Genomic DNA, 21,090 nt, shown 5'->3' with positions numbered 1-21,090 from the left:
TTATTGTCCTCCAGCAGAAAAAGAATTTTTGATAAATTACCAAATGTATTAAATTTTAAAGGGGTTTAATTAGTTATGCATTGGCATATTTAGTTATATTTTTGTTCTTGGACCTTTTGTGCATAGTAATTTTATTTTGGGCTTTGGTGCTGTGGACAAAGCCTTTGTTCATTGTAAAGGTAAATAATTACAATTCCAGTGCTCATCTTCTTCCAGATGTATTTGTTGGGTTCTGGGATGTTCACTGTAAAAGAACTTCTTCAGGAGAAGAATCACAGGTTGCACTTAACACTAAGGTTTGTAATGTTCTCCTCCATTTAGGAATTAACAGCCTTAATTCTTGAACGCGTGCTTAAGATATGACGAAAGCTGTCTGTGAGATGTGATGAAAACCTTTTGTTTGTTTGTTTGTTTGTTAAGTTCCAGGCCACTATTAAGGAAAAACTATATTATATTGCATGATAATTAAAACATGTAGAACAAGACCATGGTAAATAATGTTAGACATTGGTTCTCGTTCTACAAGTCAAGAAAGTATTGTCAAGACCAATTTCATTTTTGTGCATTTCATTCTATCACCTCAGCGTAAGTGTCTGTGGAGAATGGCAAAACAGAGTATTTTTGCCTGTGCTGATGTATAAAGAGCCTGTGATGGGGAGAATGAAACCCATCAAAACAGAGGCTTATCTTAGCTGTTTGGAATACCTTGGCTTAGATAAACCTAGGCTCTATTTACTATTTACTACAACGCCTGCCTGTTGCTAAATTATGCATTTGTTGCTAAATAGTCTATTTATCGATATAATGCGCTAGGAATAGGAGGAGTCACATTAGAGCAACATTGATTGGTGTTATTTTCTAGTTTAATTCATACTGAAAACTTTCATGGAAGGAATGTGATTCAGGACAGAATGAAAAAGAGGGTGTGAGTCTAATACCAATCCTTAAGGTAGTAGTTCTAATCATAGGAATCAATCCACACTTGTGAAAGCTGGTGTGGGACGAAGTTAAGTGCAGGGTTGGGGAAGAATGAAGAAAACAAAGTGAGATTAAGAAAAGAGAGCTCTGATATGCAAATGCACGTTGTGGTAGTGCGTGTTGAAAGTAGGACAGGCATCCCCGTCAGAGAAGGCAAGGGGAAGTCAGTCGAAGGGGGGAAGCATAATCAGAGAGACTGAGGATGATGGTGTTGGTAGTATCGGCATAATCAGCACTAGAAGCAGCAACTGTGATAAATTTGCAGAAATTTCTTAGCCCAGACACAACTAACAAAACATGGGCAAAGCTTTTCATGCTGAGAGAAGAGATGGGTGAAGTTTTTGGCGCTTCCACATGTATTGTAAGGAAAAAATTGACATGGTTTAACAGTGGGGAGCAGATGAGGGAAATGAGTCAGAAAAGACACCAAAAGTATGACAATGATGGTGGGTAAAATAGTCTAATTTATCATAGGTGTGAAGATGAGGGTGTTTTGAGGGACATGAAAAAGAGGAGGAATGTGTTGGCAGGAGTTTCATGGTTGTGTTAGACATGGTTATTCTGTTAGGTTTACTCTTTAATGATTAAGTTGAAAATGGACTTTATTAAACTCTCTTGTTTTGATATCAAGTGTATTCTGACTATCAGAGCAAAGTGTGTGAATACATGCATGTCTTCTCATTGTCACGTTACCCCTCGCATGTATAAGCTGGATGCTGAGCAATGCCTATAAACATGCTGCGTGACTTGGATGCTTAAACCTTTTCTTGTAGTCATCTTGTGTGCTTATTTCTTTTGCTTCCCCAGTATTGTCTGTTCCAGAGACTTTTTTTTTTTTGTCTTAGTTGTCCCAGCGTATTTTACATGTGAACAACAATCTTCAAATGCCATTTGGAATCTATCTTAAAATAATAACATAAAAGTCTCTGCCAAAATTACTGTGTGTCATGGGTGAGACAGAATAAAAGGCAGCTGTAGATCTGTGTACTGGTGTATATTTAAAAACCAACAAGATGAGAGCTTTTACCCCACTTGATTCTCTGTCTCTCGTTCACTCACTAAACTCCCCCCTCAGCCGTGTGTTCGTATCGTCTCAGCTTCCCTCCCCAGCAGGGAGATGGCTGCTGGTCTGGGAAGGTGGGACAGAAAGCTGTGTCAGCTTGTGCTGTGCAGCTCCTCAGCTGGTAGTGACCTGCCTCAGCTGACAGTGACCAGGTCCCTGGGGATCTCCGGCATTTGTTTCCACGCAACTCCCTGATCTCCAGGATCTTCCTCTACCTCAGGGACCTTTCCTCCATTGAGAATCTTCACCACCTTCTTCCTTAGACCACTTCTTTTCAGGATCCTTCTTTTTAGCATCAGTTTTTCTTTCTGGAATACCAGGCCCCCAGTTTTCCCAGTCTAAATGGTCTGTCTGCAGAAGCACAAGATGTGGTCAGCCTCCTAACTGGTGTCCTTGACTGACTTCTCTACTAAGGGGAAGATTTGGGATGTGCTACTTCTGTTTAGCCCATGTATTATCAAAACTTACCAGTTGCAATGGTACCAGTTGCAGCTAGCAAGTAGCAGGCTTCTGATTGAGGGTTAAAAAGCTCGGTTTGAGACATTCACGTGCACAGGCACGCACACACGTGTGCGCGTACGTCCAATTGTCTGCTCCCCGTTCATGTTCACAATTTAAGCTGCTTTTGCCTACAACAGGCTAATTGTAAAATCTGAACTCTTTCTAGTTTTACAGAAGTATTGAAACACTTGCATGGTTTTAGGTTGCCTTCAGTTAGGAGGTCTGTACAGCATCCCTGCAGAAAGAGGGGACTGTTTTCCTGTTGGAATGATGCATTACAAAAATATGTGAGAAGAAGTTGAAAAGCTTCCTATTTAAAATGTTCATTAAGTTTGAAGATTAATAGCCTTTTATAAGTGTTCCCTTGTTGATAAACAGGTCCACCTCCAAAAAAATCTCAACGCAGAGTGTTTGTTGCAGGTCGGCCGAAAGTGACCGTGTAGGTAACATTACAGTTATTGGATGGCAAATGGAGGAAAAAACTGACCAAAGGCCTCCAGTGACAAGGTCACCCGATACAATTAATGGAAGGGTGAGTATGAGCATTGTATCAGCTTCAGAAAGATGCAGATTGATTGGTAGTATTGAAATAAGTTGCTGTCAACTTTCCTGTCCATCTTGGTACTTAGTAGTGCTTTACAGTTTCAAAATAACTGTAAAAAGCAGCCTAATGGTGATGAAGCAGTCTTGTATTTTGCAGAGCTCTTGGTGCTAATGTTTTTTAAAAGTCTTGGGGAAAATTTTACTTTACAGTGATTAAGCTTTAGCTTCAAGTGCTCATGCCTTTCATCAAAATAGACTTGTGGTACTGTACATTGGTGCACTGATAACCAGTTTCACAAAGATGTGGTACTGGACAGCTGTGATTTGGAAGGTGGCATCAAGCAAAGCTGTAACGGGGATGCTCAGGGGAATTTTCAGAATTTTCACAGGCAACTTTTTAAAAAGAAATACCTTAAAAGTTTTTAATAAAACTGAACAGGTTACTTGAATACTGGATTATTATTCTTTTTATGTGATCCCCTAATATTTGTCTGAGAGCAGATATTAATAGTGCTTTCTCAGCCTAGACGTATGTCTAATTCTGTAAACCTTGTGTTCTGAATATCCTGTTGAGAATTGCACTCATATCTGCGTATCACAGTCACAATGTGGATTAGAATCACTTTGTATCCAGGCAGACCTGTAATTGGCACATACTGGTACAGTACCTTCAAGAGCTCTGGAGCTGTACTAACATAAAGTACTTGAAGGGCTGGATGAAAATTTTTACAGCATTTTGAACTGTGCAGTAGAAGTAAATAGGAACACTTAGATTGGAGGGTTTAAGTGGATTTATTATTTCAGCCTTCTGTATTTTTTGTCCACAGTAAACATATTTGAAATATTTATTTTAAACATGCATTGTGTTGAATATTCCTTTCAAGTCTGTCTAATAGGGTCATCACTGCGTGTTGTCCTGGCACTGAGGTTTTATTCTTTACTATTTGGGTTTTTTGTTTTTGTTTAGACTGTGTTGCCAGTTGATGAAAGTTTAACAGAATCTTTAGGAATCAGATCCAAATACGCTTCATTACGGAAAGATGCACTACTGAAATCTGGTAAGCTGCTGCGGGCTGTAACAAGTAAGCTTTAGGCATCAGTAAAAGCTAATCTCTTGCTGTCTGCCTGTGGCCCCAGGGCATTTAAGCAGATGTTGCATTTGAATAGGAACAGGCTGCTGGTTGAGCAGCCCTCTGAGGGCCATACAAGAACACGTTATTTTATCATCTGCATATTTTATTTTATATTTTATTTTATTTTGTAAAAACAGCAGAAGCAAACTTTGTCATTAAGTTGACTACAGTACAGAATTTTCCATGCAATTTGCTAGTCTATTCCAAAGCAATCATTGGGGGGTGAGAGGAGGGACAGAGGAAGGCAGTGGCTTTAAAAAAAATTTCTTGAAGAAAGATTAGTTTTCCAGCAAATTATTGCATAAAAGGAAAATGCACAGTAGGTAAAAAAAAAAAAGTTCAAAAGTTGAATATGTATTTTATTTCCTTACTAGTGTTTTAAATCATTTGGAGGCTTTTCCTGCAAACGCTGGAAGAATGGTCGTTGCAGAATGACCATGCTTGGAAAAGCTAGACTGATGCGTGGTTAAACCAGATCTTTATGTCAGTGTGTTACAGCACATTAGTGAATCAAAGCCATTTACCTTAAAAAAGGAGAGAATTTGTACACTTCTAACTCAAACCCTATGCTAAAATAACATGATTTTAATTCTTTAGTGTTTGGTGGCGCCATTTGCCGAATGTATCGCTTCCCAACCACTGATGGAAACCACTTGAGAATCTTGGAGCAGATGGCTGAGAGCGTCCTGTCGCTGCACATCCCTAGGCAATTTGTGAAGCTTCTTCTAGAAGAAGACGCAGCAAGGTGAGTTTGGACTGGTTTGGCTGTGCAGTAATACAGCAGTGATTTGGCTGTTACTGAGTTACCAAGAAATATATCTGTGTTAATGCACAGAAGCACTGAAGAAAAAATAGTAAAAGCAGCAGCTCGCTGACTGTGCAGTTACAGTGAATGAGATTTCATGTCAGGGTATAGGGTTTGGGCTTGAGTGTATGGTAATGTGAACATACAAAGGTAATGATGTGAGAGAATTGTTAGCGGAGTGAACACTTAGGATCATACTGCAGTTATCTGCACTTAGGGGTTATCTGTTCCTCTCACAAAAGTATTGATAAGGCCACAGAATATATTATTCCATAGTCATCTGACTGTATTAGGACCAGCACTTTAGAATTAATTATCTTTTTATATATATATTCATTTATATACTTCGATACACTTTGGTTTTTAAACATAGTTTGTTTTTAATATAAAGAGAAAAATTAATTTGAATTAAAAATAAAACACGTCTCAATGTTTCATAGGTGGGGGAAGTCTGGGTAGATGACACAGCATGAATGAAACAGTAATAACTCCAGCTGCTGAGAATTTTGAGAAAGGAACAGAGACAGTACAGAAACTAGCTGAGTTTCTGTATGCATAATTAGAGTAGCAGACGGAGAAGAAAAACCAGAATCACTTGAAGGTGAATTTTGAAAAAGTCGGTTGACTTCTGTGCTGTGAAAGCAAAGCAAAGGCAGAGGACAGGAGCACTGACTCCTCTCAGTGAGTTAAGAGATGCTTTGAGAGTCAGAAGAGTAGTTTTGAATGGAAAACAAACAAAATAAAAGCAAGTGAAATGAGACACTGTAGGACAGTATTGACTTTTTCTCATTTTAGGAGGTGGGAGGGAGAAGGAAATCTGTTAAGCATTTTGTAGGTTTATTCTGAATTTGCTTCTTTTTGAAACAATTAACTGTCTTCCAGGCAACATACCTATTTATGACTTTGCTTCCCTACGTTTGTAGGCTGTGGTTTGCAAACATAATGGTTTGTGTATTCTTTATAAAAGCCTAAGTGGGGATGGTAAAACAATTTTAGCTCTATTTCTGAGTATTGGGTTTTTATTTTGGCTGTGTTTGAATCCACTCCTAGAGGCCTAATTAAGTCTGACCTTAATTAAAAGTAAAACTATCCAGTGCTCTCGGTATCCTGTATTAATACATTTCAATTCCTCTGGGATATTGTGAAAGAAAATAATGTGTTAATCCATATGAGCAGGCAGAATTATTCTATGGTATTTTCAAGCATTTTCATACTTTGCAAAAATGATAAATTCTCACAAGAAGGTGGCAGTGAATTTTTGTAAGGTATGGAAAAACTAATGTATGACACGATTGTTTGAGTTTCCAAAGCTCACACAGATTTTTTTTTTTGTCTGCTGTTGAGTTTTGTTTTTTAGTGACATGCCCTTAGTAAGGGTAGTCAGATTTTAGATTCTAGAGAATGAATGCTGTATTTTGCATAGTTGTCCTGCTGCAACCTTGATGGGAGGGGGCTTGGGATATGCCATTGCACATTTAGACATGGATTATTCATAGTTTGTTTTGTATCTTTGGTTCTCTACAGCTTTCCTCACAGTACGTTTAAAAGAACCTATTCATTACGAGGTACAGCATAATATTGTAAAGAGTTGGCAGGCTTACCCATAAGGTGCCATCTGTGATGGATGTAGTTTAAAGACATGAAGATAACAAGAGGACAATTTAGGGTGAATGGGGAAAAAAGATGTGGCTTCCTGTAAGACTGCGGGCAGTGAAGTTTCTTCTCTGTGACTACTCAGAGGCTCTTGCTAAAATCATATAGAGATTGATGGATGCATATTGTATACAGTTGTGGGTTGCTAACAGCCCAGGTGGATTGCTAATACAACTTTGTATGCTCTGAATTGCATGGCTCAAAGGTAAATACAACTTTTGTGTAATTAGTGAGAAAGACTCCCTTCTCTCTGTTCAGCTGAGGTGAGCCTCAGTGACATGCGGAATTCTTTTCGTCAATGCTTTTATATTTCTAATGAATAATTCTTTTTCTTTAAGGTGGGTTACTGTCATGTTCATTTTGAATTAGTGCCCTATTTTGTTACAGTGTGGGAAATAGCACAATTGCACTTCGTACTCATAGGATCTCTCAGATTTGGCCGAGTGCTCTTTTCCCCATTCTCTGTGCTGCAGCCCAGAGGAATGCCAGACAGCTACACAAGCACAGCTGCTTCTGTCTTAACATCCTGGTGACTTTTAAAATGTCCTTGGATAATCATAACTGCTGTCTCTTACATAAAGCCCTTCTGGACCAGAGCCCTTTGAAAGGAAACATCTAACCGGGGGCATATTTTGACTACCTAATTATTTATGGCATGCACATCCCCTGCTGTCTTAGCCCTGTAGGACAAACAAGTAAACTTGAAGTGCTAAGCTGTGAATTTACTTCAGGAAGACCTGGGCTCAAATGCACGGCTTGTTTTGAGCAGGGAGCTTGACAAGGTGTGGTCATAATAGCATCTTACGCAGAAGCAGTTTACAAGATGAAACTGGAAGTGTCTTTGTCCAAGTCACTGACAACTATAGTTTACACTGTTGCCTATTGGCAAATCAGTCTGGTGTTTTTCTTTGAAGTTTGCTTCCTTTTGATAATATCCTAAATACTGTGGAGTGGAAATTGTTCTGTGAAATGCTGTCTTAAATTATATGCAGACAATTGATTAAAACTATGGATTAGGGATGTTGAGAAAACTGCAAAAAGAACTGCTGGATCCTTTTGACAGATGATTGTTCTACCTTTTCTGGGGTAACGTGCTGTTGAATTGAGTCTGGTGTTGGCTTGTTTACTTTTTCCCTTCTTCCTTTATTCTAAATAACATCTTAATCCAAGAAGATAGTAATACAAGCATGACATGAAATACACCGAATATTTTCTCAGCAGCACTGTTGGGGAACAGTATGTAACACAGGATTGCCATGTGTGACTGAAAACCTAGCAGTCAGGGTACAACGGGAAAGTCAGGGGTTTTCCTGTTCATATCTGGGGGTACTCAGTCGTCCTTTATTCCACCTACTGTGAAACTTGAGTGCCTAAAATCTGGAATCTCAGATGAAGATTTTGTTGGCTCATCTTTTGTCCCTTGAAACCCTTACTAACGCTTACACTTCTTAGACCTTCCCTGCCTGGCCTTGAAAACGGTTGCGTAGGTAGCTGGCCAGCACAGATACTCCTTGTACTTAATGTCAGATAAATGCTCATCTCCCACCTAAGCTCTGTCACAGTTCTGATTTAATTTGAGAGCCACCGAAGTTCAGTAGAGTAGCCTAAAAATGTCCTCATTGTCCCAAGTCACCTGACATGATGACAGTGCCCGTCATTTGCAAATTATCATATAGTTTGGGAGCTCCTGGAGAAAGGTGGGAAGCTTTGTTTTTGACCAACACCTGAGGCTCCTGGGGGGAACACGGTGTATTCTGCCTCTGAGGAAACTGTGTACCTTGGGGTAGAGCTCAGTAGCGGTGCTTTGGGACATATGTTTCGGAGCATTTCCAGTCTGGTAACTAGGTTAGACCAGAGTGAATTGAGAATGTGTCAGCTGAGGATGGTGCTACATTAATAAAATGTGAAAGCCGTTCTAGGTCAAGTGGACAATGGAGCTAAACACCTCTCTTTTTTCCTATTTTTTCTTTTTCCCTAGGGTTTGTGAACTAGAAGAATTGGGAGAACTGTCTCCTTGTTGGGAAAGCCTTCGTCGACAAATAGTTACTCAGTACCAAACAATTATTTTAACTTATCAGGAAAATCTAACTGACCTGCACCAGTATAAAGGTGATTTCTTTTTCATAATAATATGATATTTCTCAACCATGATTGTTAGTGCTTCTTTGAAATTGGGAACCCAGAATGTTTTAGTTTGATGAGTAAATAATACTGGTTTTAGATTTCTTTTCTTTATTAACTTGTATTGTGAGTTTGCTAATGATCTTGGAATATTTGTCTGCTTTATTCATTCTCTTATTTTACCCCAAAAGTAGAGGACAATTATGAACAGTAACAGAAAGATAGATCTTTTTTTTTTTTCTCTGCTTTACTTTCAGTATGTAGCAAATGATGAATGAAACTCCTTTAATATTTTAGCAGAAGCAGAAGCAGAAAGTTTATATGCTTACTTTTCTCCTGTTTTCTCCTGTATGTCTCAGGTCCTTCATTTAAAGCCAGTAGCTTGAAAGCTGATAAAAAATTGGAATTTGTTCCTACGAATTTACATATACAGAGAATGAGAGTGCAGGATGATGGAGGATCAGGTATTTGTTTCTTTTTCTCTTTCTTCACCTTACTCTGTTTCTTTTCTCTCCATTTTTTGATTACTATCCTCAACCATATAGACAAGTTTCTACAAACTACTGCTCTGTAGTACACGTGCTACTTGGCATTTTTGTAGCACCTTCTGTCCTTGGATTCCAAATGTCTTTGCAAAAGAAGAGATGTAAGTATAATTATCGCTATTCTACAGGTGGCGAAACTAGGTTCTGGAGTTAACTGTACCCTAGGTGACACAAGTCAGCCTTTGTACTAGGGAATACATTGGATTAAGCTGCTGTGTCCCTTGCAGTCATTTTGGATTGTAACAGAACAGCAAAGCTTCTGTCTGTTGTTTGTTGTTAAGCTTGTGCCTTTTTTCTCTGGAACCATCACATACAGTTATGCAAAATCACAGCAGTTTGTTCACAGCAAGCTTGTTTCTTCATAGATAACCTAGGTTTTCCCTTCTTTTAACAGCACTAACTGTGGACACAGACTTGTCCCATGTATCCATGTGAGGGATTCCAGTAATGGCAGGTTTTGTGTAAAGACCAATGTTCAAGGCTTCTTTTTCAATGTCAGTCTTCTAGAGTAAGAAACAGAGGACCTGCATTCAAGTATGGTTCTTTCACCTCAAAAGTACTTGATGGATTTCCAGGGCCTCTAAAACAATTCATTTTTCCATGTCCTTCAAAACACTGGCACGAAGCTTTACAAAAATTACTTTCAGAGTAGTGTTTGAATTTCCACAATTGTTTGTCCAAAGTAAAGATGACAAGCTTTCATTTGTAAGTCCTTTTTGTCCATCCCAGATCAGAACTACGACATAGTCACCATAGGAGCACCAGCAGCTCATTGTCAAGGCTTTAAATCAGGTGGCTTGCGGAAAAAACTGCATAAATTTGAAGAGGCAAAGAAACAGTAAGTAGAAATGTTGTTGTCAGCTGTTATTGTGCCTTTTCCTTCTGGTCCACGCTCAGTGATTTGGAAAATCATTCCATTCTTTGTTTTTGTTGCATTTCATTCAATAGTTCTACTATACAATGTGGAGATTGTTCCATTCTTTTTTTCCCAAAGGAGAGGGAAAAGAGTTTCCCCTTTATATTACCATATTTGTTTGTTTACTGATGGGCCCTTTCTAATAGTCTTTTTAGTGGAATCTTTAATTTTCCTGAATACTTCTTGGTTCATTTAGTTTAGCTATTTTAGGCATTGGGTTTGAGTTCTGCCTAATTGTGAATTAGAAAATTTGTCTGGAGAACCTCCTCAGCTGCACTACATCGTGCGTTCAACCCATTATTTTCAGGAGACTTTCACTGCTCTCATAGCTTAAAGGTCCTGTTGCTGAACTCTCTTCAGTACAGAACAGCTGTGACTGATAGGCAAATTCCTTATTGACAACTTGGGTTTAGTTTTGTGACTATTGCTGGAGGCTTTTCTGTACTGCCTCAAGGTTTATGCATAGATTAGGCTTCTGAATCTGGCTTCACTCTGCTCTACAGGCAGGATACTTGACCTCCACAGTCCTGTCTTCAGGGACTGTCTAGTGACCTCTCTGGAAGTGCAACCATATGTACCAGAGGAAGGGGCAGAAATTGGGAAGGTCACATATGCTAAAGGACGAGACCTGCATGGCACCCACTTTAGCTGCCAAGGAAGAGATAATGCTGTCTGGGTCTGCATGACTTTTGCTGCAGTATGGAGAATTTAAGGAACAAAGACAGCAGGAGGACAAAGAGTCATTGTAGCCAGGGCAAAGGAGACCTTGATAATGCTCTTCCAAAGAAAGAATTTGCAGGATTTGGAGCTGATGAGAGGAGAGAGTGACATGGGAACCAGGCTCTGCCAACTGCAGAATTAGTTTTGGCAGTGGAGAAGTGAATAGCAGAATCCTGTGAACATCAGTCAGATATGTGCTGATAAAAAGATTGGTGCAAAAATATGCCTGGTGTAATTATTCCTGGCTTACAGAGTGCACTAGGATGGGACTAGCGGAAACTGTAAACCTGGAAACACTGGTATGCTAGGCTCACCCTTCCTGTTCTTTTGATACCCCTATTGCTTTCTCAAATAACCTCCTTCGGTCAGCTTAGCTACTGTAGTGGGCCTCACTCCTGCAGTATCTAAGTTCCCGTGTCTTTTGGTTTTGGTTTTGTTTTGTTCTCCGCTCCCCCCCACCCCCCCAAATAATTAAGCTGATCAGAAAGCTTAATTTCTATCCAGTACTTTTCCTCTAAGCTTTATAGAACTGTTCTTTCTGGGTCCACGAAAACTGCAGGTCCAACATTTGAAGAATAACTTTCCTTTCAAGTACTTCTAATTTATCATAAAAGCCAGTATAGTAGAACTGAGATCCATCTCCTCAGTTTCACCGTTACATAGATATTGTTCAGTTCTTTCTCCTTTCATTGGCAAAACTGTGCTTGGTGCATCCACAACATTTCCCCAGAACAACACGTGGCCATCTGGCAATCTGTGGTTTTTTGCTTACAAGTTTAATTGTTATGTTACCCGCCTTGTTGAAAAGATGACTCAAATAAGTTACTTCCCCAAACATCCTTTGTTTTGTTTTGTGCTTTTGGTATTTGCTAACAATCTGCTAATTTTATTTTGATTTTTTGTTTTTTTAGCAGTTATGAGGAGTGTTGGTGAGTTTTCTGTTTCTGAGAGTTCTGTAGAGAGGGTTTCTGTTCTTTGGGTTGTTTTATTTTTCTTTTCTTTCTTTTCTTTGGCAAAGATCTGGTGTGTTTTAAAGTGTGCAGGGCTTTTTAATGTCATGCATCATGGCATCCCTAATTGTGCTCTAAGTAATTGTAGCTGCTTTGTGGAACATGATGTGTGAATGAATTTCATTTCATCTGCAATGTTTGTTTGTAATGAACAGCTAGCTTCCTGGCTCTCTCTGATCATAAGAAGTTAGAAAACTGAAGACAGAACACAAGAATTATATATATATCTTTTCCTCTATTATTTCCAGTGAAAACTGCCTGGAGAGAGAAACGTTCTGCCAGAGGTGGAAGATAATTAAGATAACTCTACGTATTTTTAAATCTTTATGGTGATAGATTGGGCATGGTTTATATTTTTGTAACCCATGTCTTCATTTAGACATTTTCACTTAGCTTTTGTCTATTTTTCTTCATGTTGTGGTGGTCAATGCTATGAAAAGGAAACATTACTTGATGGTTCAACAGCGCAGAAGTTCTGCTCTAAATTGCTTATATTAAAGGTTGAACCCCTAATAATTCACTGAGAGTTTTAGGCTGTGTTACAGTTTTCTGATATAGTACAAGGAGAGCTGTTCATTTGAAAAAGCAATTGCAGGTTGGAAAGTAAATATATGTGAACTTCGCACCATAAATTTTTCCCCCTCGGTCATCCCAGCAAATGTTTGTGATTAAAAATGTAATAATTCTAAATCAGATCTCAATACGCTGCATGGCCTTTCCTGCCAAATACGTCTTTATGCATGTTAACCACACTTGTCGTGGAAAGAAATTGCTCAGAGGAATTGTCACTAAGATCACTGCTCAATAGAGAGCACAAATCGTGTACAGGGAAAGTCCTAAAGCCTGAGATTAATTTGCGGTATGGTGTAGCAGTACTGGGGAGTGGTTGTTCTCTGCTCCACTCAGGTGGGTGACCAGAGGGACACAAATAAGGAAACTTTCAAGAATCACTTCTGCATTATATCCTTTGAAAACAAATCCCCCATCTTTTCTTGTAATGGAGCTCAGACAGATACTGGGATTAAGCTCTCCCTTGTCTTAATATCAGTTACGGGACAAGAACTGGTATTTGTGGCAATGATTTTAAAACATGCCCGACGCACCCCTCCTGTCTTACCTCACAGACATACTGCAGAAATTAACAGCATTGCTCTACAGGTAGCAGAGGAATTCACGCTCCTCGGAGGTCGTGATCTGAGGTAACTGTGCCTGGAAAAGAAACCTCTGTCTCAGCGTAGCTGTGTCCATCGAACAGTGCTGAGATTGGTGCAGACAGTAGGTTCTTCTGTGCCGTTACTATGCTGAAGCCAGTCATGACTGGAAAAAATGAATAAAATTAAGGTAATATACAGTTAGTGTCACCTCATGCTTGATGCCACATCATGAACAGGCATCCCGCTTGTCACAGCTGGAGCTGATGTAAAGGCCTGATCTTTGTATAACTTTCCTACTGGGAGGAAAAAACCAGCATATTGCCTGGCAAAGGGAGTAGCGGTGGGATGGTTCCAAATAGTTAACTAAGAGCACCACTTCAGCTTAAAGTAATTTGCCAAGCTGAAAGGCAGCTTTTCTGAAAGGATTTTTTCAGGTAGGATTAAATCACCCTTTAGAAGTGCTGTTCTCTCTCCAGAAGTTACAGAGGGAGTCCAAGCATCCGTCTTGGATGGGATAAGCAACTTCTGTAGACATCTAAACTTAGAGGACATGAACTATGCTCTTCCACTGCCAAGTAAGCAGTCTTAGTGGAGCTGCAGCATCCCAGTGTAAATATATGTTTTACTGGTATAGTTTATTTCCCTTACTAATTGGAAAAGGCCAAAATTTGGTATTGCTTTATATTGTTACAGCTGAGTTTATAATAGGGAGAGTTGTATCATGTCCCTAGTTTAGCATAGTAGGTGTGTGCTAACAGAAGCTACACAAAGGATGGAGTCCTTGGATTAGTCTGGAGATACACTTTGTTTTTTATATATCATAAGATTGCTTTTGCTGGTGTAACTTGAATCAGGCTTGCAACAGAGGAAAGGATATACTAGCAGAAGGATTTTTTGTTAATACCACCGAGTTTGCATTACAGATCTGGGTGGCATTTCTGTGTTAGAAGGAGTGCAGATTTTCTTTTCATGGCGCTAGTAGTTATGTGATAAAACAGGTTTGTAAACCAGGCCTCAGTGAAGTGTCTGTGTGGTAAGGAGAAGGGAGAGTGGGGCAAGCTGTCCCGGCAAACAGTGGTTCTGTACCTGATGGCAAAAATCTGTCACCCGCATTCTCCTCAGCAGAACTGTCCCTCTGGTATACAAACTCTGCCCCACACCACAGCCCCTTGGCATAAGGGATTAGTAAATCTGCATCTGAATGCTTCCAGTAAAGGCAGAGAAGGCTCTAGGATTATGTTCCTGCTGTGCAATTGCCCACTGGCCTTTCACTGTTGATTGCTAGCTTAGGTAAATTTTTGTCGTCTGCCATTAATTCCCCAGCATGCCACTGTAACGTGTACCTCTAGATCAATTTTCCCCCTAAAATCGGCCTTTCTTTTTCAGCACTTCAACAAGTTCCCAGTCTATAATATACATCCCACAGGACATTGTTAGAGCAAAGGAAATTATTGCACAAATCAACACCCTGAAAACGCAAGTCAGTTACTATGCAGAAAGGCTCTCAAGAGCTGCCAAGGATAGATCAGCTAATGGCCTTGAAAGAACACTTGCCATCCTAGCAGACAAGGTAGGAGAATAATACATTTCCACACTGAAGCACAGTTCATTTTTTTTCTCTGTCTCTATCTTTAGTAGGTTTTCTTGAAACATGTATTTTACCTTCTTCAGTAGTGTATTGTAACATGTACAGTTGTAAAGAAAAAGCAAAACCAGACCAGCCTTTAAAATTTGCTGCTTTTTATTTAAGTTGTCTCCTGCTTTTCACACTCTTGCCTTCAACTCCTCGCAAGAGTGCAGTGGAGAGCAATGTCCTCTGGTTCCCTCTATTCATTCATCATATTCCAGAAATCTGCATTCTTCACTTTCTTTTGTACCCTTTTCTCCATATCCACTTGCTTTTTTTAATGTTCCTCTGAGTCATCTGTCAAGCAGCAGCAACTGGGCAAAACTTAAGTAAATTTTTCCACTGGTGAAATAAGGAATAATGGTGACGCAGCCTTTGCTTGAATTATAGTGATGTGAATCAGTTATTTCTAGATGGGTGCTAACAGAAACCAGACTGGACGCACAGCTGAACACAATCTTATTTACAGGGACAAAAAAACAAATACAGTTTTACGGACCTCTTCTGTCCCTTAAGCAGATCTGAAGGTTGTAAATGGCAGTAATGGCCAATCAGCTTGCTATAAATTGTCCCAGTGGAGGAGACATGCATACAACTTTGTAGGGTGTAGAAAATAATGTGACCCCATGTAAATGTATTATTTATTATAATATTCAGTCTAAATGAGTACAGTGTGTATAACTGATCCGTGGGATTTTCGACAGCTGGACAACGTGTATATATAACGTAGTAAGGGCTTGTTTGTTGTTTTCTTTTTTTAATAGACACGCAGGCCAGACACTTTTCATATTCATATAACTTAAAGAAATCCTTTAATACAACACCACTAAATAAGACAGGGAACATTAGTTGCATTCATTAGTGGGTTATATCTTCAGCTGGCCTCTTGAGTCTTGTTATGATTTCAGACAGGATGGCAGAGGTTAAGCATGGTCTCTCTGGTGTGGCAACTATTGCGTGGGGTATAAAAATGCCTGCACGTTGTTCTAAGCTTTCATCAAATGGAGAGTGAAGTGCAAATAAAGGTGAAGTGCACATTTATTAGTGAAATTTTCAACAATTGCAAGGCTAATATAGTAGTACAGACTTTGAATATGTACCATTTGTGTTTTGTTATCCTATATTGCTTTTTAAGGCCATTCTGTAAAATTATTTTAAAGGCACCTTAGAGACTCCTAAACAGTGGTTAGTTTCTTTTACAGAATACTAGTTCTTTTTTTCTTTCTGCGAAAGAATGTAGTATAAAAATTGTGTACAGAATAATGAAAAGTTGTTAAAATGTGGGGGGTTCATTGCTTTTTAGACCCGGCAACTTGTCACAGTCTGTGACTGCAAGCTGTTGGCAAATTCAATACATGGACTGAATGCTGCAAGGCCAGACTATATAGCTTCAAAAGCATCTCCAACATCTGGAGAAGGGGAGCAAGTGATGCTGAGGAATGATCAGGATACACTTGTGGCCAGATGGACAGGAAGAAATAGCCGATCTTCTCTGCAGGTGGATTGGCATGAAGAGGAATGGGTATGTATGCTTAGTGGAGTGATGAATATTTTCTACTTTGTAGTTTTTGTTTGCTGTGTTCTTTTGCTTATAAGCTCTGTAACTGCTCACCAGATATGCGTAGGATGAGTATTTTGGAAGTATTGGTCAACTAGCAAAGATCTTGTCTCTATCCTATGCTCAGTTACTCCTTGGCATGGGGATACAAACAGGCCTTAATAAATATTTCTGGGTCTCCTAAACAGCGGAAATCATTACAGTAGGTGCGTGGCTTTTCTGAAGTCGGTTCCAAGGGAAAGTAAATAGCTTTTAAAGTAAAAAACTGACTGTACTACAAAGGGCTTTTACGTGTCTCCAAAATAAAGCATATTTTGCGTGTGTTAGCTATACAATTCAGCCTTCCTGTTTTTTATTCTCATCTAAATATTTAGAACTTGCAGTTCATCTCTGTTTTGATTATGAACAGCATTTTAAAACTGTTTGCATAAAGTATTTAAATGGTTTTCCTTACCACACTGTCAATTGAAAAGAGAATTGTGCTGTGTAAATTCTGTCATTGTGTAATATAAACAGAAGTTAATTAAATCTCAAAAATAGTTGAAATTAATTAAAACAATTATTAATATCGTAAAACATCAATTTTGAAATGAGATTGAATTAATTTTGGAAATGGACCCTTGCTAGTTTTAATTGTTTTGGTATACTTTGACTTATAGTCACACTCACAGTAACGAGATACAAATAAAGCCAATTCAGTTATTTAGACAGTAATACAATACAGTAATTTTATCTGTTATTCACTGAGTTATTTAGGAAAAAAAAATGTGTGATTGTATACAACTATTATTTCCAATATGAGTTTCAAGAATAAACGATAGTGCCAACTGGAATTTGGAATAATAGTGCAGGAAGAGGCACTTAAAGTTGTTCAGCAAATTTACTTAGAAAATAGCTTTAAAATTTACCACACGAGTCATGTCGCTACATATTGTTGAGATGCTGGTATGCATGATTTATATATCCAGAATTTGTGTGTCCACAAATGTAAACACGATAGCCCAGAGGAAACTTTGCAGAGGAATTGTGACTAGAATCACAGGAGGAAATATATTGCCAAGGGATTTGTTACCCAATGTCTCTTTTCTTTTTAAACTGAGAAAGAAATGTTTTCTTTTAAGGAGAAGGTTTGGTTGAATGTTGACAAAAGTCTGGAGTGTATTATACAAAGAGTGGACAAACTTCTCCAGAAGGAGCGCTTGCAAAGTGACAGCTGTGAAGATGTTTTCCAGTGTGACATCAGCTGTACTAGTAAGAAAGGTAATCGGGACACTCGTGCCTACTGGATAAATCCAGAAGATTTAAATGAGACCTCATCATCCTCGCCACCTTCATCATCCTCACCACCTTCATCATCCTCACCACCACCTTCATCCTCACCACCACCATCATCCACACCATCTTGTGCATGCCATTCTCTCAGAAAGACAAGTGCGTATGCCAGACACTGCTTCTCACTGCTGCTCTCTTCCTGTGCGCTGGCATCATTCCTAAGCCTCCGTTACATCCTTCCATGTGTTTTCAGTTCAGTGGTGGTGTTCAGCACTGATGTCAGGCAGAAAGGGCTGGTGGTGTACTGGGAGCTGCTAAGCCCGTTACTTATTTTGAAATCCTGATCCCACTGAAATCATGGCCAAATCCGTTGATGACAGTGGCATTTGGTTTTCACGCTGGGTGTTTTAAGCTGGTAAAACAGGTGTTTGGGTTAGCATATGTCAAACACCACCTCTGGTAGCTTTCCTTTTGGCTTCAGCTTCTTTGCAGCAATCAAAGCTTATTACAGTGAACCTCTATATAAGAAAAATAAAACATGAGAGAAGTGCAGGCACTACCGCAACACTAATGGGCTGCCAGAGCATAGGAGGGGAGCCAAGCAGTCCCATTAGGCTGAACTGAACTTGGATGAACTTACTGGAGTTTAAAGCAAATTTCAACCCAAATTGTCAAAAGCTGTGGTGCCGAGGCACTCAATTAGTTAGACTTCTTGTAGCTGGAAGGTAGGAATTGGCAGTGCGAGCTCTCAGTGGAATAATCCTATCAAAATTTTGAGGTAAAGCGGGTGCTGGATTGTATCCAGCATAACGCCATGAGCATGTGAATGAAAGATATCCTTATCAGTTTAGGCTGACAGTTTTGCAGCTGTGCATTAAATTTCAGAATTATTTCATTTACATATGTACCTATTTGATTTATTCTTACATTCTGTACATGTGGTCACTGTGATTTGGCCACTTAATAGAGCAGGTGTGCCAAGTTAAGCTCTAGAAAGATTGATTTATGTTTTCATTTCCTGTTCTGTCTTACCGTTTGATGGCCCTTTGTCCCTTACGTGTGTCTGTGACTTCATGTCCATCCCATTGTTAATGTTGCAGTGGAAGGCAATACCCTAAGAAAAAGAAAGCAAGAAGGAAATTAAAATAAATGTTAATATTTTTTTGTGTAGCTTTGTACATGTTACGTATGATTTGCTTAGTATCTTAAATGACCGTGTTTTTCTAGATTAGACTGACATTTTTGTGTGTTATAAAGGAATAGGAGAGTAGGTTCTTGTTTCAGAATGTGTTCTCCATTAGTCTTTCACTAAGTTTCTTCTACCAGTTTGATACCTTTAGATGTTTTTATTTGCTAGCTAGTTTACATGAAGTTTTATATGTACTTCCATGGAAGTTTTATCAGTAAACTTCAATGTACCTTCATATCAATGATTAAAAGTTGTGGATTTTTAATATTAAAAAAACAGGAAAAATCTGTGCTGGGTGATATCAGAAGCTTTTCCCATGACAATTTGATGCTGAAAGCATCTTAGAACAATCATTTTCTTTCATTTCAGTTGATCTTTTAAATCTACTCTGGATCTTGACACTTATGCCATATAAAAGTGGAATTAGCTGCACTTACCTGCCAAAGGGTTTGTTTGTGCCAAGAGTTTCTGTAACCTTTCCCTACTGTTCCTCCAAAATAGGAGAAAAAAAAATCTTTCCATTTAATCCACAGAACCTGGGACAGAAACATTAAATCAAGAAGGGTCGCAAGCTTTAAAGCTAAGGGGCTTGCTGCCGTTTCTCAGTGCTACCTAAGCGTAAGGACTAGATCTGAAGTCTGACTGTCAACCGATGTTGGGTGAATTTAACTTAAAAAATCCTGGAGAGGGAATCCTGTTTCTTAGTTATCTGGTGCAAACATTGTTCATAGGTCTTAATGAGCAATTTGAATTGCACTTGGAAGTTTATTGTAAGCCAGGGCAAGCTGAGTACTTGATCACATTCTCATCAACTGTAGTTCCTAATTAATGGTCAGTATTTTTGACAGAGGAACAGGTTCAATACTACGAAAAAACCTGGTGTTACTGACATCAGTGGGAATTTTCCCACTGAGTTACTTTCCTTGACTCCACACCAAACCTGGCCTGTTAATTCCCTTTCACTGTCACTTTCCACAACTGCTCGTGGGAAGAATTGAGGGACAAAGAAGATCCTGTCTCTAAATTCAGAATCACAACATTTTAAAGTTTTTCCTTGTCATGTATTCAAAGGACTAACACCTTTTCTGCTAGTAATTCTGAGTTTTGAATAAATGACACTGAGCAGAGAGCGGCCGGAAATTTTTTTGAAAGCAATGTAAAAACCAGCAAAGCAAGGTAGTTCCAGAATTGGTAAGAGAGAGACAGTAGAATGTTACTGAAGGACTTTAGAGGATCTGTCTAGAAATGAATGTTTGTGAAAGAAAACACTGCCTGAAATAGTAGAAGGGAGACTTAAGAAATTATTTTAAAATTTATTTTTGTTACAGGCTTAGGTATTCATTACTAGAATTGCATGGGGGCGTATAGCTTCTTTAATGAACATGATGAGTTTTAATTTACTGAGAGGTTTTTATCTTGGATTGTCTAGCTTAGCCGATTGTCCTAATGCATGCAATTGAATTTGATATTTTCTGTTGTTATTTTCAAACTCGTAATTCATTAACTAGTGAATCTAGATACAGACAACAGAAGTATAGATCCTGTTAGCTTAATAAACTACTTCTCATTAATGCAAGACTTGCTGTAACAGGGTGTATATTATTTTTACTGTTTACATTGCACTGTAGTGTATTTTCATCTGACAGATTGTTCCTCCCACTGAAGTGAGTGTGGAACAGTCACAGGCTTCACTGGTGAGGTTTCAGCCCTTAATATACAATCTAATGCTTGTGTTAACTATCTCAGAAATTGTATAACAGAAATTTGTCTAAGACAGCAAAGTAGTGTTTCTTTATTACTCTTGCGTTGTGGGTGCCTTAATGTCATTTTCTGTTAAGTGCATTGAACTTACTGCTAGTCTTTTGCTATTCTGTTTAGCAGCCTTACTGCCAGCTTATTCTGTAATTGCACTGAACCAGTGGTTCTCAAATTGTGCCCTGTGGATCCCTGCGGATTGACAGTGCGCTTGCTGGTAATCCACAGAGAGCCCCTGAGCTAGCGGGTACTGGCTTTCCTCCAAGTCCCCATCCAGGCGTTCCTCTGATCAGAAACAGTGGAGTGATGGAGACAGCCCATGCCCTGGGTGCCCGCAGGCGAAGGAGTATCTCTGCTGAGCTCCTCTTCCCTCGGTGAAAGTGTTTGAGAACCCTGGCATTGAGCTTTTGAGTTGCTTATGTTTAGACTGTGTTGCTGCTCCTTAATCATGCATGTTGCCCCTCCATTTCTGTGCAGATTGCAGCCCCGCTCCGGAAGAATCTGGCCCAGGTATGTGCATTCATGGCTTCTGCTTCTTCCGAAAACT

General features: G+C 39.1%; 1 protein-coding gene across 1 annotated transcript in view; it reads left to right on the top strand.

Moving 5' to 3' along the window:
- The window catches only part of INPP4A (inositol polyphosphate-4-phosphatase type I A), a 52,672-nt gene that overhangs the window by 6,741 nt on the left and 24,841 nt on the right, over positions 1-21,090 (top strand). The window contains exons 6-17 of the mRNA XM_009482701.2: positions 217-296; positions 2,963-3,074; positions 4,053-4,143; positions 4,816-4,963; positions 8,655-8,785; positions 9,157-9,261; positions 10,072-10,180; positions 11,893-11,907; positions 14,529-14,712; positions 16,073-16,291; positions 17,449-17,758; positions 21,021-21,053. Coding sequence (XP_009480976.1) covers positions 217-296; positions 2,963-3,074; positions 4,053-4,143; positions 4,816-4,963; positions 8,655-8,785; positions 9,157-9,261; positions 10,072-10,180; positions 11,893-11,907; positions 14,529-14,712; positions 16,073-16,291; positions 17,449-17,758; positions 21,021-21,053 — 1,537 coding nt within the window. The remainder of the gene's footprint in view (positions 1-216; positions 297-2,962; positions 3,075-4,052; positions 4,144-4,815; positions 4,964-8,654; positions 8,786-9,156; positions 9,262-10,071; positions 10,181-11,892; positions 11,908-14,528; positions 14,713-16,072; positions 16,292-17,448; positions 17,759-21,020; positions 21,054-21,090) is intronic.

Source organism: Pelecanus crispus, chromosome 1 (assembly GCF_030463565.1).
Source record: "Pelecanus crispus isolate bPelCri1 chromosome 1, bPelCri1.pri, whole genome shotgun sequence".
NCBI classification, from domain to species: domain Eukaryota; kingdom Metazoa; phylum Chordata; class Aves; order Pelecaniformes; family Pelecanidae; genus Pelecanus; species Pelecanus crispus.
The sequence above is the reverse complement of the archived record's forward strand: the minus strand, read 5'-3'. Positions and strand labels throughout refer to the sequence as shown.